The following is a 16,476-nucleotide window of genomic DNA, read 5'->3' on the forward strand; positions in this document are numbered from 1 at the left end:
AAAAGACTTTCCAAGTCGGGGTTTCCCAGCAGTCTGGCCAGCGAGGGTGGAAAGTGCACTCGTTCACTCACATTTATGAGGTTCTTCCTGATGCCAGACACTGAGATGTGAGCACAGAGAATCGCCCCCTTTCCATTGGGAAGACAGTCCTCCTGCCACTACCTATGAGGAAACGGAGACCCAGAGCCTCAAAGTGGCTTCCTGGAGTTCCTCTGCTGTGATGTCCGTAGTAGCAAATCGGGGGAACTGTGGCTCTCTCCAAGGACCCTGGGGGTTTCACCTGTCCTCTGTTTGTGGTTTTTGATTGGCAAATCCACAGTCAGAAGACACAGCACACCCTAGTGCCTATGCTGGCCTGGTGCCTGTCTCCACTCTCAATGGCCAGTGTCCTCTTTGCCCTTCCTGGGACAGGTGCAAGTTAGCATTAGAATCTTACCAGCACTAGTACTGCCATGTTGGCACTGGAGATTGACTGCCTCAGGTAGCAAAAAGGACCCAGATAATTGGGAACAGCATTTAAGTCAGTGCCAGGCACCAAGCTTACCACTTTGCTTGCATTATTCATCACAGCCTTTGCACCGCTCTTTAAGACGGGGAGGGGGGTGTTCTGATCACTTCAGTCCCAATGAGAAAGCCAGAGCTCAGAAAGACTTAAGAACTAGTCCAGGGTCGTGTAGTCAGTAACAGTAGGATGAGATTTTGATATGATCATTTTGAAGAAGAAACAAACACATAAGGCTTAGGCTTCACATTTTAGGATACAGGGTTATTCTTCCCTTTGCCAGTGAGAAGGAAGAAAGGCTGTCTGAGCCAGAATTTAGCGGGAGTTGCTTCAAAGTAGCAGAAACAAAAAAAGCTGATGTACAAAGTCAAGCTAAGAGGAGTTATTTTGTTTGCAGATTCAAAAAAGTATGTGTGTGGGGTCGGGAGTTTGGCCTAGTGGTAGAGTGCTTGCCTAGCATGCACAAAGATCTGGGTTCGATTCCTTGGCACCACATACATAGAAAAAAAAGCCAGAAGTGGTGCTGAGGCTCAAGTGGTAGAGCTCTACCCTTAAGAAAGTCCAAAGACAGTGCTCAGGCCCTGAGCTCAAGCCCAAGACTGGAAAAAAAAAAAAGTATGTGTGTGGGGAGGGACACTTTGGTTTCTAGTGAACAGTAAACAGAAGTGATGCCCTAAAAATGGGTGGGTATCCTAGGCTGTATTAACGACAGTAGCACATGGAAAACAAGAAAGAGAATGTTCCTATACTGGCTCGTGCTGCTGCAACCTCACCATGAGAAGCATGGGCATCTTGGTGGCCACACCAGTGGAAAAGGCCAATGCAAATAGCCCAGGCTCAAGGGTTCTAGGCTCTGGGCAGCAGCCAAGTTAGGGCAAAGAAGGGAAAAACCTGTGAAAGAGACATCCAAACTGTACAAAGCCCACTACGAGGGAAAGGTATGTACATGGCAGCAGCATGGTGTTGAGAGGGGAGAGACCAGTGACTGCCCCAGGCCTGCTCAGCCGTGAGCCAGGACAGGTGGCATGGGAAGAGACTAGCACAGCTGGCCAGGATGTCCCTCGCTCTCAGCTTCTGATGGGAGGAACTGCAGTTCATGGCCTCCGTGCAATGCAATGATTTCAATGTCCCAGCAGTCCTGGCAGAGAAGTGCACACATGCACACCCACATGTCCACAAATGCACCCACCGGTAGAACAGCTGCAGTTAGTGCCCAGAGTTCCTGGGCCAGGTGGCTGGCTTGGGAGAGTGATACCCACAGCATCCTAACTCCACGAGACCTAGGAAATTCTGGCCTGGCACACCAGGTGGTATCCACTGTCTTTGCCCTCTCCTGCTCAGTCACATTCCCAGCGGCTCACTGGGTGTCAGGATGGTAGCTTGGAACCCATTTGGGGACTGGAGAGAAGGATGAAGTGTGTGACTGGGCCTACCCTGCCGTTAGCCTTTCTCTTACAGTGCCTACTGACCCCTCCTCTTCTTCCATTAGGGATTTCCAGGTGACATTGGTCCACCTGGGGACAATGGCCCTGAAGGCACAAAGGTGAGTTCTCCACCCAGGACATTCCTGGTAGAAAAAAAAAAGCAGGTGACTCTCTGAAAGCCTGCCCCACCCCCACCAGCCCTCACTGACTGTCCAGGCGTGGGAGCTGGAATCTGGAGCCCGTGAGAGACATAATGGTAGCCGCTGATCCCTTTTCTATTCCCTTCTCCCAGGGCAAGTCTGGAGTCCGAGGCCTGCCAGGACCCCGTGGACAGCCTGGGCCAGAGGTGAGAAGAGTCTCTTCCTCATCTCACATAACCCCTGGCTCATCTGCAGCCTCAGGATGCTCTGACCAGAGAACCAGAGACCTTAGCTCTGGGCCAGAGTCCCTGGGTCAGGATGAAGTGTAGGACCTACTCATACTCACACACCATTGGGTCTTGTCCACTCAGCCCTGTCCCTGGGACCTTTCAGGGTTCCAGGCAGGTAAAGGGGCCGTGAAGGCCCATAGTTAGTAGCAAACAAGAACTTGATTTGAACCCAGATCTACTTAGGCCAAAGGGTCCATGACATAGGCCCATGCTGTTATGGTCCGCACTGCTGGGAGCCAGCAGGGCAGCCCTGGAGAATGACATGGCTGGCACAGCCAGTGAGGAGCAGTGAGCAGACCTCTGTGGTCACCCACGGTTAGAACCAGGTTTTTCTGGTGCCAGAGGCGCCTCCTAGCCCCCAGCACGTGGCCTGTGGGGAACAGACAGCAGCCTCATCATCCACAATTGAGATCCCATCTCAGGGCTGATTCTGGGTCTGGCAGGGGCCCAGCGTTGGCTCCAGGAGCCACCATGTGTGGCTGCTTTCTTGGAAATGGGATAAGAGCTGAGGGTAGCTTTGGAGGGAGTTCTTGATCAGCCCTGGCCAGCCAGAAGAACCAAGCTGGAGAACACGTGTGCCCTGCCTTCGGGAGAAGAGGAGAGGAGAGAAAAAAGGGAGGGAAGGATGGCGCCAGTCACAGGCCTCTGTCTGCACTCGAATTGCCGCATGGGAAAACCGAATCCTTCACTTGCTCATGACTCACGAATCCCCACAGTCACCCCTTCATTCATTCCAAACATCTCAAGACACTGCCATCGTGATTGGTGGAAAGGGAGGGTGGTTGGAAGACTGAGGTACTGTCCTCGTTCAGGACTCAGCAGAAGCCAGGCATTGTGTTATAGGAGAATCATCTCCATTCTGGGGAAACTGAGACACAGAAGGTCTGTTAAAGCTCAGAACAGAGCCTGTCTGCCAGCTGCAGTCAGAGCCTCTACTCCACAGAGCCTGACCTCTGTTTGGGCTGTGCCTAGTGATGCCTCTATACCACCCCCCATCCCGGGGTAGCCAGGTGCTTTGTTTCTCTGTGTCCAAGAGGCTGTTTCTCTGTCCATCTCTCTTCTTGCATACAGGCTAATTCTCCAAGAAACCAGACTAACCATCTCCATTTTTCTTCTTGTGGCTTACTTCTAGGGAGATGAGGGACCCATGGGGCCTCCAGGTGTCCCGGGCTTGGAGGTGAGTGTCATGTTGTTGGCTGGGAAAAGTAGGGTCAGGAGGAGGTGAACACAGGTAACATTAAGCCAGAGCCGCAGACAGCAGCCAGTAGTGAGGGCCTTGGGCCAGGCAGAGAAAGGGCAAGACAGACCCCAGAGGAGGGGCAGTGTGCCCTTTGCAGGCTGGGAGCTGTGGCTCTGTTTTCTTTCTGATCTTTGCTATGAGCGTTTCTGCTGTTCTTAGCTTCGTCAGAGAGAAGCAGTCAAGGCTGGAAGCATGGAAGGTTCAGCCAGGAAGTGGAGACCTTTTACTTAGCGGCTAAATCTGAATTCCCTCGGTAACTCTGTGCCAGGTCCCCAGAGTTCCTCAGGACCCCTTCACCTTTGTCCTTACATCTCCTTCTGTTGCAGGGTCAACCAGGTAGAAAAGGATTTCCTGGAAGGCCTGGCCCTGATGGCTTGAAGGTGAGGGCGCCTGGGGGGGGGGGAAGAAAGGGATGGGTCCCACTTTGAAGGCCTCGGAATACAGGGCTCTGTATTCCATGCCATTTGTGAAAAGGGAGAGGAAAAGAAATGGTTTCTTCTTATCCCCTTAATGATAAGGGGGAAAGAAATGGACCTAACCTAGACATCCCACCTAGAGGAATGCTTCAGGTGTCGAGGTGAGTTGTAGAATGTCTTTCTGATGGGATTATGCCAGTGGGGGTGGGGGCACAGGAGCAGACGTGGATATGAACAGGACTCATCTCTGAGGGGCGGGATAACATTTCCACTTTCTCCTGTATGTTTCCCTCACATACAATAAATCTGTCTTATATTTATTAACAGGACTTTAAGAAAGTATCAATAAAAACCTGCCCAGAGCAGCAGAGGAATGATTCCCAGCCCATGGGCAATCTAAGTGGGTTCCCCTTAGAAAAGGGTAGGATGTGGGCAGGAACACTGGCGTGGTTGAATGTTCTAACTTTCTGGAAAGTGGTTCTTGGGCCAGGTTTACAGGTGGGCCAATGCACCCAAGGAGGGCAGGGCTGGGCCAGTGGGAGTGCTGACTGCCCAGGTCTGCCCCTTCCTCCTGGTGAATGACTGCCTCTTTTGGGCTTTGTGAACATAAGATACAGGGCCAGAACTCCAGGGGACAACCCAGCTGTGCCAGGATGCAGGCAGCTGCCTGCATTTCCCAGCCACACTTCTGGCCAGCTTGAGCCATGCCCTGCTTTCTGTGGTGCCACTGCTGTCCCTCAGATACCAGTGGGGTTTCTGTGGTGGGAAGCTGACACATCTGAATGGATGTGCCCCACGTGCCTTTGACCAGGGCACTTTGGCTATCTGCAGGGCAGGACTCATCTAGCAGGGAGGGGCCCAAAGCTACTAGGCAAGGCCTCAGAAGATAAAGGAGCATGATTTCCCTTAATACAGCTGGCGGCCGAGGCCAGGACCCCACTGACCCCAGCACCTGCTCCCACTGCGGTGAGCAGTCTGATGCAAAGGGGTGGACCAAGGTCCCCACTCTAGCCCTTCTTCTAGCTTACTGTGTGACCTGATGCATGTGATGAATCCACCTCTCAGGGCTTCAGTTTCCACCTGCACAGAATTCAGTAGTGTGTGGAGGGACTGAAGTGAGCCGTACACATCAGAGTGCTGGATGGGTAACTAGAGTTATGTGAGAGCAGAGGTTCTGTCTCAGGGCCCTTTGGTCCCTGAAACTTCTGGCCCATCTCCACCAGTGACAATGAAGGCCAGTGGCTCCCTCAGGGGGCTCAGACGCCCATCTTTCATCCCAAGATATGATTCTCTTTGTCTCTTTGCAGGGGGAGCCAGGTGATCCTGGACGGCCAGGGCCTATGGGCGAGCAGGTGAGTTGGTGCTGGCACATTGTTCCCTCCTCAGCCAGTGATGGCACTAGGTTCCAGCCTTTCCCTTTGTCGTAATAGTGTAGCCATTCAAGATGGAGTTGTAGACTATTTTACCCAATGAGAAGATGCCTGTGGTTGGGGGACTGAGGGAGACCCAGGTTATAAAGGGATAGTACGATTGGAGAGAAGAGATCTCTGAATGAGAATAACTCTCTACCTAATCCTGCACACCTTTCTTGGTACATTTGCCTACCCAGAGGGTCACATGACTTTGCTCCCAGGACTGGTGGACCTTTCCTTCACCATCATTACTGAAGCTCCCCTGGGCCACTGGCCAGTGAAGTAGAACCATTTGCCATGAACTTGTGGTTGAGGCATCCCTAAATTATAAAGAAGATGAAACTCAAACCAGTGGTTTTAGCTAGCTTGGCAGCGAGACCAAGGTCTGCAGCAGGGAGATGGTTATAAGTAGTCATTAAGAAAATCTGAGGGGCTGGGAACATAGCTTAGTGGTGCACGAGGCCCTGGGTTCTATTCTTTAGTATCACAAAAACAACAAAATAATAATCATAAAATTATATTAAAAAAAAGAAAGGATCATCATCTTCAACTATCCAAGTCCAGAGAAACAGTCTGGAAGTGCTGTTTGGGCAGTCATAGTTCCTCCCAGCGGCCTCCTGTGAAGCTTGCCTTCTGGCTCAGTGGTGGAACCCACTCCTTTAAATATGCCCCACCCAGAAGGGATTTCCTGGAGCTTTAGGAAGAATGATGTCGGGGTGGCTGGGTAGAGAAGCACCATCAGTGTGGAAGTTGTATATGATGGCTCTCTCACCCCGCCTGCAACATCTGCTGGGGAAGAAAGGAATTAAAGTTGGAGGAGGCTAGATTTTTGAACTCTTTCCAGTGTCATTTGAGCACTTTCTGCGGGAAGCCCAGGAGTATGGAAGGCTGCCACAGCCTGGATGGATTTCCTGATGGGAAGAAAAAGGCAATATGATCAGCATATTCAAGTTCATAGCTCTGCTAAATGATAGGGCCCTGAGAGAAATAGAGCACCAAGACACAGGGATGCTTGGAAATTACTTTATTCCAGAGCTCTAATCATGTTTTTTTTTTGGGGGGGTGGGTGGATTAGATTCCTTTGCCAGATTGATAAAGCCTACGGACCCCCTTCTCAGAATCTATATTTAAAGCCATAGATTTTCTTTTAAGTTTCAAAGAAAACCAAGTATATTGAAATGCCATTATGAAAATACGGCCCAATCTGATACGCTCACCTCAATACATCTTGATTAATGTGTTCAATGAGATTTGGCAGCAGCTTTAACAGTGACCTGAATTTTGAAGTGGTGACAGGCCTTAATCATGCTTTCTGGGATCTCTTCCTCAGTGACTATTGTGTAATGGGACGCAGCGGGACAGTGATAGGCATTGGTGATACTGCTGTTGCCTCTATTCATGGGGAAAGGAAATGCTGGTTCTAGGTTAATACAAGTCATGGTGTCCTGTTCTGTTCCAGTTCGTGGCCCTTCTGAATTCCATGCATAGGGCCCTGTAGGGACCCCAGGTTAAGAACCCTTGGATCCTGGCCAACACTGGCAATCTGGGGTTTGTGGAGGAGAAGTGGGCTCCACCAAAATGTCCATGAATCACAGTGGGACAGCTAGGGCTGAGAGGGATGGGCACTCTGCCTGGGGTAGCCCAGGCCCTCTTGGTCAGCAGAGCTCCCAGCTGGTTGTCCTGGTAGCTAAGACCATGTCAGGAAAGAGAATGGACAGAGCTATATCTTGTCATTGTTTCAAGGCATGCTGAGGCCTTGGGGCCCTGTCCAAATGGCCACATCAAAGGGGCCCAGTAAGATCTGAGAAAAGAGCTGTGGAACGCACACCCCATCCCCCGCCCCGCATCTCCTTATCAGTTCAGTTAGCAGCTATACCTATGAGATCCTTGGCTCTGTGCCAAACACTGCATATACTAGTGCCAGCACCTTACTCTGAGCTGTGTGGTCCCACTGAGAGCCCATGACTGTTGCATTCCCAGTGCCCAATGGAATGCCATGTCACAGGAGGGAAGAAGGAAGAGCAACATGCCCAGGGCAGACCTTGGTTCTTTATCAGTTGGCAGTGTGCATGCCAGGCCTCTTCTCCTAAAGCTGAGGGCTCACAATCCACCTGTGTGGTACCCATTTAGGGCATCTAAAGGGCATCTCCTCCACCTGATGTCCTTTTGCCAGCTGGAGAGGAGTTACATCCCTGCTGGCAGAGCTGTTTCTCCATCTGCTCTGCAAGTGGAAGCCCCAGGCCTCTAGGGGGTACTTCCCTGAGCCAGCCTCAACTCTGTCTGGATGTGACAGGACATTGAGCCTGGGGACTTGGGCGGGGGGGGGGGGGGTGCGGAGGGGGTGCACAGGAATGAAGCACATGCTCTCTGTCCTTATTCATCTGGATCCTGTAGTGACTTTTTGTTTGAGATTTCTGGCCACCTGCTTCCTCTTTCTCTGAGCCAGTCAGGCAAGGACTTTCTCACATAGCAGCTTTTCTCCCATTCATTCCACTTCTTCCAAATGTCTGGCTCCTCCTTAGGGGATAGCAGGGGCTGGGGGTAGCAGTCAGGCCACGATTTAACAAATCAGGATGAGGTAAGAAAACTTACATTGACTGAGTGCCTGTAGGTGCCACAAATTAACTGGAATGCTCAGAACAACCCAGAAGTTAGAATGAGGGACACTTGTCCCTCACTTCAGAGATGAGGCATAACCCAGAGCCACAACCACAAAGGTGGTGGCAGTAGTAGGCACAGGGCTTGTTGCATAGCAAGTAAGCATTTGCTATGACCAGTGCAGCAACTCCAAGCTACAGAAAGACATACGTGGCTCTGCCAAAGTCACGAGCTTTCAAGTGTCTTTAGGGATGGAAGTAGAACTCAAAGTCACCAATTAGGTGACCTGGAGTGATGCCATCACCTAACTCATTGGTAGCTAATTGGCAGGTCACCTAGCCTGCTTGTATGAACAAACAACCTATGGTCTGTTACCAACTTGAGTCCTACCTCCTTTTGACCAGAGTTTGAAGAGCAGATAGATGTGTTGGGAGGAAATCTACCCATCCCCGTGTTTCCAAAGTATCCCAGAAACTCAAGTCTCACATCTAGGTTCTTCCAAAGCCGCTTTCATCCTCCTAACCCATACGAGAGCTTGCAGCATTTCCTTAGTGGAAAGGCAGGGACAGGGATCTGGCACATGAACTCCATCTGCTTTCCTGGGGCTTTGCTAGGTTGTTCCCTCTCAGGCTGTGCTGAGAGTAACAGCAAAGCCTGGGCCATGGAGAAGAATCTCCTGGAACATGGAGAAAAGTTGTCACCCAGTGGAGTTAAAAGAGTCAGAGAAGCCACTGTGTGTGTGTGTGTGTGTGTGTGTGTGTGTGTGTGTGTGTGTGTGTGTCCTTTTCGTAGGCAGAGGGGAAGCCTTTCAGAAGATAGTGACAAGGTCTCCAACTTCCTGGCCCCCCACATCCAATTCCTATCAAGTCTTTTGCATAGGTATTTCTGTAACAGTATTTCCATCCTAGCCAATGACTTTGTTTCTCTCTTTGAAACAGTCCCAGAGCCCCCAAAGACAGGGACAGATGGCCTCTTCCCAGCACACTTTAGCCCTCCCCCCTGCCCCTAGCTCCAAACGTGGCCACCTCCCAGCCTGCTTCTGGCTCAGGAAGAATGTGCGGCTCCCAGGGATGCTGGCAGCAAGCCCAGTGCTCGGCCTTCAAATCAGAACCATCTGGTGGAGTGAGGGAAGTCAGGACGGTGCCCAGAGAAAGGCAGTGTGCACGCTCCATGGCAGTGCGGCCCTCTGGATCACCAGGCTCGGGGCCAAAGGCCTAGCACCTGAGCCCCAGAGGAGGGAGAGCGCAGCACCTCTTGTTTTCCAACTCATCTTCTTCCCTCTTGTTTTCCAAAATGTGTCCTCCAGGGGCTCCTGGGATTCATTGGTCTGGTCGGGGAACCAGGAATCATGGGAGAGAAGGTAAGCTGTGTTGGGGAAAGAATTTGAATTTTGAGGGGGTGGGGGAGAGGAAAGGGGACAAAAACATGAAAAGGGGGACCCGGAGTTTGGCCTAGCGGTAGTGTGCTTGCCTAGCATGCACGAAGACCCGGGTTTGATTCCTTGGTACCACCTACATAGAAAAAAAAAGCCAGAAGTGGTGCTGTGACTCCAGTGGTAGAGCTCAGCCTCAGTGCTCAGGCCCTGAGTTCAAGCCCCAGGACTGGCCAAAAAAAAAAAAAAAAACATGAGAAGGGGTATCAATGTTCCAGAAGTAATGCACCCACTACCTGACAGATGTAACTGTAGCCCCTCTCTACCTCAACAATAAAAAGTTAAAAAAATTGAGATCTGAAGAGGTGAAAGGCAACTTAATATCCTAGCCTCTCTTTGGACCTTCCTGGAGCCTGTCTCTTGCCATGGTATCCCTGGGAAATCTCCTGATCCTTCTGTCAGCCATGAGCAGTCTTAGAAATTTGGGTGACAACTAGCAGAACATGTGACCAGGGCCCTTCATGGCTGCCCATTGGGCAGCAGAAGGGACATAAGGACCGATCTTCTGAGAGACAGGGTGACTATTGCCTCCGATGCCTCCATGGCCCCAGTTAGCTCTGTCATATAAAAGTACAAGGGTCACAGCAGAGGCAGTGACTTGCTTGAAGTGACACAGAAAGGAAGTGGCAGGGCTGAAATTTGAAGCAAGATCACATTTCCAAAGGCCATATGTTGCCTACTATTCCATTTGGCATGGCATTGACTCCCAGCTCCCTCACGGGGGGCGGTGGAAGGCAGATACCTTCCCTTGCCAGAGTTTGACCTCTCCCCCAAACAGGACCTGGTCTGGAGGGGCCAGTGTTATCCCCATTAGATGGCTGGAGAAACTGAGGCCAGCCCCTGATCTGACCCCACCTAACCTTGTAGGCTCTTCATCACCAGATGAAGATATAACTGTAACCCCTCATAACCTCATACCTGGAAGATCCAAGACCTCCCAGGTTCTACTACCCCTCCCCACACTTTTCTTCTACTTCCTTGAAGTTGTAGAATTTAAATTTAAATGTGCTTATCTTTTGAAATTGAGATGTATAAAACATTGTCCTTCCAGCCCTCCCCAAAATAGAGGTCTTATGTCCAGTGTCCTCCAGTGCTACCAGTTTAGATAACCATTGTTCTGTACAAAGCCAACTTGGCCCTTCTTTTGTAGTCCATGGGTCTCACCCACCAACCTCTGTCTCATTGCCCAGGACACTCTTCCCATTCCATCCCACCTCACAGTCTTTTTTTGTCTGGCTTACTTTTTTCATTCTTTTTAAAAAATTTTTACCAGACCTGGGGCTTGAACTCAGGGTCAGGAAACTGTCCTTGGACACCTTTTGTTCAAGGCTAGCACTCTGTCACCTGAGCCACAGTGCCACTTCCAGCTTTTTCTGTGTATGTGATACTGAGGAATTGAACCTAGGGCTTTGTTCATGCTAGGCAAGCACTCTAGCACTAAGCTATGCTCCTGGCCTCTTTTTTTCATTCTTTATAAAAAATTATTGTTATTATAAAAGTGATATATAGAGGGGTTACAGTTACATAAGTCAGGTAAAGAGTACATTCCTTTGGGGGCAATGTGACATCACCCTCTCTTGCTCACTCCAACTTTTTCCCTCCCATCCCCACCCATAAGTTGTGGAGTTCATTTTCAACACAGTATCCAGTAAGGACTACTGTTACATTTTTTTTTACTCTTTGTCCCTCCATTCCTCTCCCTTCCCTTACACTTCCAAAGGCATATAAATGAACAAACAGAAAGAAAAGAAAACAAAAACAGTCAAAAAGAAGAAACCTCTTGTAATTCCATTTCCTGGTGTCCATTCTGATCGGAATTAGTTTGTATAATTCACATAGGCATTTCATGTCTGGCTCATTTCTAATGTGATTCTGTCTCAAGTGAACCTCTGAGAGGCCCTTCCTCACCACCTGGTCCCAGGTGGGCCCCACTCTCTATGAGGGTGCCAGCCCTGTGCACTCCCTCTTTGGACCCACTCTGGGTTGCATCTCTTCTGAGGTTCATGTCATTTCCCTGCCATTCCAGCCACTTGGGAGTGGACCAGTCTGTTTCTACTTGGGGTTTTCCCCCTGTCTCGAGGTCTGAACGCTTGCTAGGCATGCACCGTAACACTTGAAATCTATCCTTACACCTTTTACTTTAGTTATGTGTTGGGTGGTCTTTTTGTCCAAGCCTGATTGGTCTAATGTAGCTGGGCTGTCATGCTTGCAAGCACCATGCCCAGGTCACTGATTGAGATGGAGTCTTCCCTCCTGAATAGCTGGGATTAGTGGAGTGAGCCACAGTATCCAGCCAATTTCTACTTTCCATTTGAATTATTAGGACCTGGAATACAGAGCTAGGCACATATTAGATACTCTTTGCTGCCTGGGTGGCTAGGAGAATGGCTTTCAGAAAAAAAGAAGCAGGATGGAGTTTCTGCCTTCTGGTTGTAGTTCTGTCTGATGTCCCTACCCTCTGGCTCAGTCCAATTGGTTGAGTGGGAATGCGTTACCTCTGATCCTCCAGCATCTCTTTTGGGTTTGATCCGGGGGTAAGCCGCCTGAATGAAAGACCTCTGACCTAGGAAGCCCAGCCCAGGGGATTCAAGGTCTAATGAGGACCTCATGATATGGGTCAGGATCAAGGGCAGGTGGGCAATGAAATTAGCACATCTTTAATAAGAACCATTCTGGGTCAGGGATATATACTGTGTGGTGCACATTGGGGCACCTGCAGCCTTCTGAGGCTCTACAGGGGTCTCTGAAGGCCTCCCAAGTCTGGCCCAAGGCTTTGGTTTCTAGCAAGTAAACCCCTTGCCAATGATGTGGCTGTGAGCAAGGCAAGAAATCTATAGATCTTAAAACCCTGGGCCCTTTTGAGCCCCTGGAAGGACTTCTGCAGGGCCCCCACAGAGCCCCTCATAGCCCAGCCATGACCTGTCTGCATTGCTGTCTCCACCACAGGGTGATCGTGGCATGATGGGCCCCCCAGGTGCTCCTGGACCCAAGGGGTCGATGGTAAGGAGTAAGTCTGCATCCTTTGCCTCTGCTGTCCCAGCCTAGGTGACACTGCTCCCTCTGCCTGCTACTGACCCCAGACCTCCTCTGTATAGGAGGCCTGGCTTTTCCCCTGCGGCATCCTGGCTGGGGCTGAGGGCTGAGGTGGGATTCAGGAATAAGAGGCACTTCCCTAAGCTGATCCATCCTTTTCCTTCTTGGCAGGGCCATCCTGGAACACCGGGCACTGTCGGGACCCCTGGAGAGCCTGGGCCCCCAGTAAGTAAAGCCCTCTTTGTCTCTGAGCCCAATGCATGGTCAAGTGAGGGTCTGGAATCTCAAGTGATTCACAGAACTGGTGTGGAAATCCAGCCCACCCTCTCTGGGGGATTAATCCCCAAACTTCTCTGAGTCCAGATTTTCACTCATGGAAAAAGTAGAGCAAATAATTGTGGTCATGAACATGTGTTGCTGTGGGTTCATGAAACTGGGGGACAGACGCTCATTGCAGTGTGACACCTTGGTCGGCTGGGCATTGGTAACTCATGCCTATAACCCTTGCTACTCAGAAGGCTGAGATATAAAGATCATGGTTCAAAGCCAGCCCACGCAAGAAAGTCTGTGAGATTCTTGTGGCCATTAACCACTAGAAAGCCAGAAGTGGCTCCAAGTAAACACCAGCTTTGGGGAAAAGAGCTCAGGAACAGTGCCCAGGCCCCAAGTTCAAACCCCATGACTGACCAAAAAAATAGAGCATCTTAGTCAATAGCCTTGTCTGTGTCTGAGGTCATATCAGCAGAAAGCGGCCGTGACTTTCTGAGGGTCAGGACAGAATGAATCCTATAGACAAGAGATACTTACTGATGAAAGGGCCCTGGGCTTCTGGCGACAATAGAAGGCACAGAGAAGATCCTAAATAAGGAGGTCAAAGGGAGAGATCAGGAGCGCTGAAGGGCTCCAGACTTAAGACCCCCTTGCTTGTGGGCCCTCTGCTTCTGTGCAGAGGAAAGCAGACCCCTCACAGAGGGAGTTGGCTTCTGCCAAGATTAGCGCTCCATTCTAAAAGCTCCTGAGGATGAGTCGTAGACACTTGCACATGGTGTGGGCAGGGCCACTCTGTGACAGCTGGGGAACCATGAGAGAACTGTACATATGTGATTCTTGGTGGCCAATCAGGAAAGCAAAACCAACTCGGTCCCCCAATGGTGGGCTAGGCATACATAGACCCAAAGGTGCAGAACTGGTTGATAAGTCACTGTCTAGTGGGCCTGACAATGAAAACATTCTCCTAGTCACTAACAGACTTTTACTGAGCACCTCCAGTACACCAGGCAATGCTGAGTGCAGGGACTCATCCCAGCGTGAGAGGACTAGATGAAAGGCCTACCCTCCAGGGCTGATGCCAAGGCCCAGTGGGTGCCCTGTCATCCCTTGGTCCTTTGGGCAGAGCCAGAACCATAGCCCTGATCTGGGCTCCCCATCACTTGCTGTTTATCTCTGCGCACAAGGAGGATGAAAAGCACATTTGATCTGAGACTGAAAGAGCTGGGAATGCAGAAATAAGGCAGTGGTGGGGAGAAGCAAGAGGGCTGGGCTTAGCCTAATGGCCAAGGCCACCATCTTGGAATCCTAGCCTCCAGAGTCCCCACTCCAGAGGCCTCTGGCCACCCTCCTCTGGGCTCAGAAATGGAGAGATTGGAGCCCAGTAGTGTGGGAGGCATCACGCTGAAGGCAGAGCTTGGGATCCATTGCCAAATTCTACCTCTGTGTCCCTGGCCTTATCCTCCCCATTTGTCCAGTGAGGGGAGAAAAGCTGGAAAAGAGGTCACTAGGACAAACTGGGAGGCTGGGGGTGGAGACTGGGAAGGCAGTGGGGACATCGGCCTCTCTGAGTCCCTTCCAGGTCCACGTGGTTCCCTGCTGATCCCTTTCTTCCTATTGAGTGGCTTGACTCGGACCTGTGGTTGGGCTGCCACTGTTGCTTGCAAGGTTGCATTTGTCCCCATCCTGCAGAGTGTTTTGTCCTAAGTCTGCAGGGCAACTAGAGGCCCAGAAAACCAACATTAGAGTCAGACACATGGCAGTCCAACCCTGGCCTCCCACTTCCTCCTGTGGAGTTGTTGGCAACATTCCTGCCATCAGTTTCTTCATCTGTAACTCAGCATCATGGTGCTGTTGCTAAGAGACAGCTGTGAGAATGGATGGCATAGTAGATGAGTGGCTATGCTATGGCAGGAACTGTGAGCTAGGATCACTACAAGTAGGAATTATCCAGGTCTTACAACTGAAGGTCCTGGGCTCATCTCATCAGCCGTCTACTTAGCCAGATAAGAATATTTCCCCATTTCTCAGGTTCTGAGCTAGATCTTACCCTGGGTCTGGCCTCTTCTTGCCTGCAGAGAGTAGACATATGGCAGCCTTCTCCTAAGGACCTGCCGTGGTCCTTGGTCATTTCAGTGCTCTGTAGCACTAACTTAGAGGGATACCGTGTTATCGATGAGGAAACAGAGACCCAAAGAGTCTTAAGCACTTGAGGTGACTTGGTTAGTTGGTGGCAGTGGCAGGGTGTGAACTGGACTGGACTCCAGGTACTTCTGAATGCTAACTGGTTACCTCACTAGCCACTGCCAGACTTGCTTTCTATTGAGCCAAGCCAGGGCCCTTACCCACCAGCCATGGCAAAACCCCATGCTCAACATAAGCAGTAGCCAGCAGAGCCCGTGTGTGATGTGGCTGTCAGAGGGTTTCTGCTTAATGAGTTCTGCCCTGTCCGCCACATACTGCAGCCACTTTGCAGAAGCCTGTGCTCGGCCAGGAGCTGAGAAATCAAAGAAGCCAGCCTACCCACTTTTTCTTCCCTTCCCTCCTCTCCCTTCTTGTATCTTCATTTCCTCTTCACCCTGCTAAGGACTGCTCCTTTCCCTCCACCCTTCCATTGCCCTGTCCCACCCCCAGCTCTCCCTTCTCCTTCCCTTTGACCCTTTAAAGGTCTTATTTGGTGTCAGGGTGCCCTTGGATCTCGGCTGGGGAGGAAAGGGAACGTGCTTTAAAGAGACTGGAATACATATCACCTGCCACTGAGTTTGAGATAAAGAAGGAAGTAGCATGCCCAAGAAGGTGTGTGCTCATCACCCCAAGGATCCCAGGAAAAAGTTAGCCTTTAACGTTCCAGGCGTAAAGGCTATATTGAATATAGGAGCTCCTGAGCCAGGCTGGATGGTGCATCTGAGGCTGCAGCAGTCCCCATACTGTTTTCACCCCCCTAAAAAGGCTTCTCCACTCTCTTTCTCCTCCCACAGGGTGCTCCTGGATCTCGAGGCCCACCAGGCATGAGGGGAGCCAAGGGTCGCCGAGTAAGTCAGCCACATCTGCCACTTCCTGGCCCTGACCCCATGATGTCCAGGCCCATGCTAGCCCTGGGACTGGGCTGGACCTGGGCCCTATGGCCTTGTTCCTCTCTGAGTTGGAGCCTCAGGTCTTGCTGTCCATTGGGCACAGATGAATTCTCTGGTTCACTCACTCACTCATTCACTCACTCACTCATCCAGCTATTTCCCCTGCCTGGCCACCTGGTCAGTCGACAGGTTAAACAGATCTGAGACAGTAAACAAGAGCAGTCCCCAGAGTAGAGATATGGGGGGCTCAGGCTAGGTGGGAGGCTCCTCATCTGGGAAGGGTACCCAGGACGGCCTTCAGGAGGGCTTCTATGCAGAGGGCCTGGTGTGGAGAAAGGCATGGCAGGCTTAGGTATTCCCAGCTGGCAGAGCAAGGAGCAGATGGGGCCAAGATTTAGCAGGCACCATGCCAGACAGGGCCTCAGCAGCCATAGCTAAGTTCTCAAGATAGTGGGAAGTCACAGGGATTTGAGATAAGAGCCAAATCTGGGATATTCAGCAGTACTCTGTGCTTTCATTCTCCCCTTACAGAGGCTACAGGAGCTTAGAGAGCCATGATCTAAGGCTGGGCTGGGCTCTACAAGCTGGGTACAGCTCAGGAAACTGGCCCTTAGTCTTGGTTCCTCTTGGACCTCAGGCAGCCAGCTT

The 16,476-nt window shown here is 51.0% G+C and overlaps 1 protein-coding gene across 1 annotated transcript in view; it reads left to right on the forward strand.

Moving 5' to 3' along the window:
- The window catches only part of Col27a1 (collagen type XXVII alpha 1 chain), a 109,987-nt gene that overhangs the window by 58,988 nt on the left and 34,523 nt on the right, over window positions 1-16,476 (forward strand). Inside the window, exons 20-28 of the mRNA XM_090330485.1 lie at window positions 1,992-2,045; window positions 2,219-2,272; window positions 3,489-3,533; window positions 3,923-3,976; window positions 5,320-5,364; window positions 9,329-9,382; window positions 12,401-12,454; window positions 12,659-12,712; window positions 15,733-15,786. Of these exons, the coding sequence (XP_090186611.1) occupies window positions 1,992-2,045; window positions 2,219-2,272; window positions 3,489-3,533; window positions 3,923-3,976; window positions 5,320-5,364; window positions 9,329-9,382; window positions 12,401-12,454; window positions 12,659-12,712; window positions 15,733-15,786 (468 nt within the window). The remainder of the gene's footprint in view (window positions 1-1,991; window positions 2,046-2,218; window positions 2,273-3,488; window positions 3,534-3,922; window positions 3,977-5,319; window positions 5,365-9,328; window positions 9,383-12,400; window positions 12,455-12,658; window positions 12,713-15,732; window positions 15,787-16,476) is intronic.

Source organism: Megascapheus bottae, chromosome 3 (genome assembly GCF_031878675.1).
Source record: "Megascapheus bottae isolate mThoBot1 chromosome 3, mThoBot2.hap1, whole genome shotgun sequence".
Classification (NCBI taxonomy): Eukaryota; Metazoa; Chordata; class Mammalia; order Rodentia; family Geomyidae; genus Megascapheus; species Megascapheus bottae.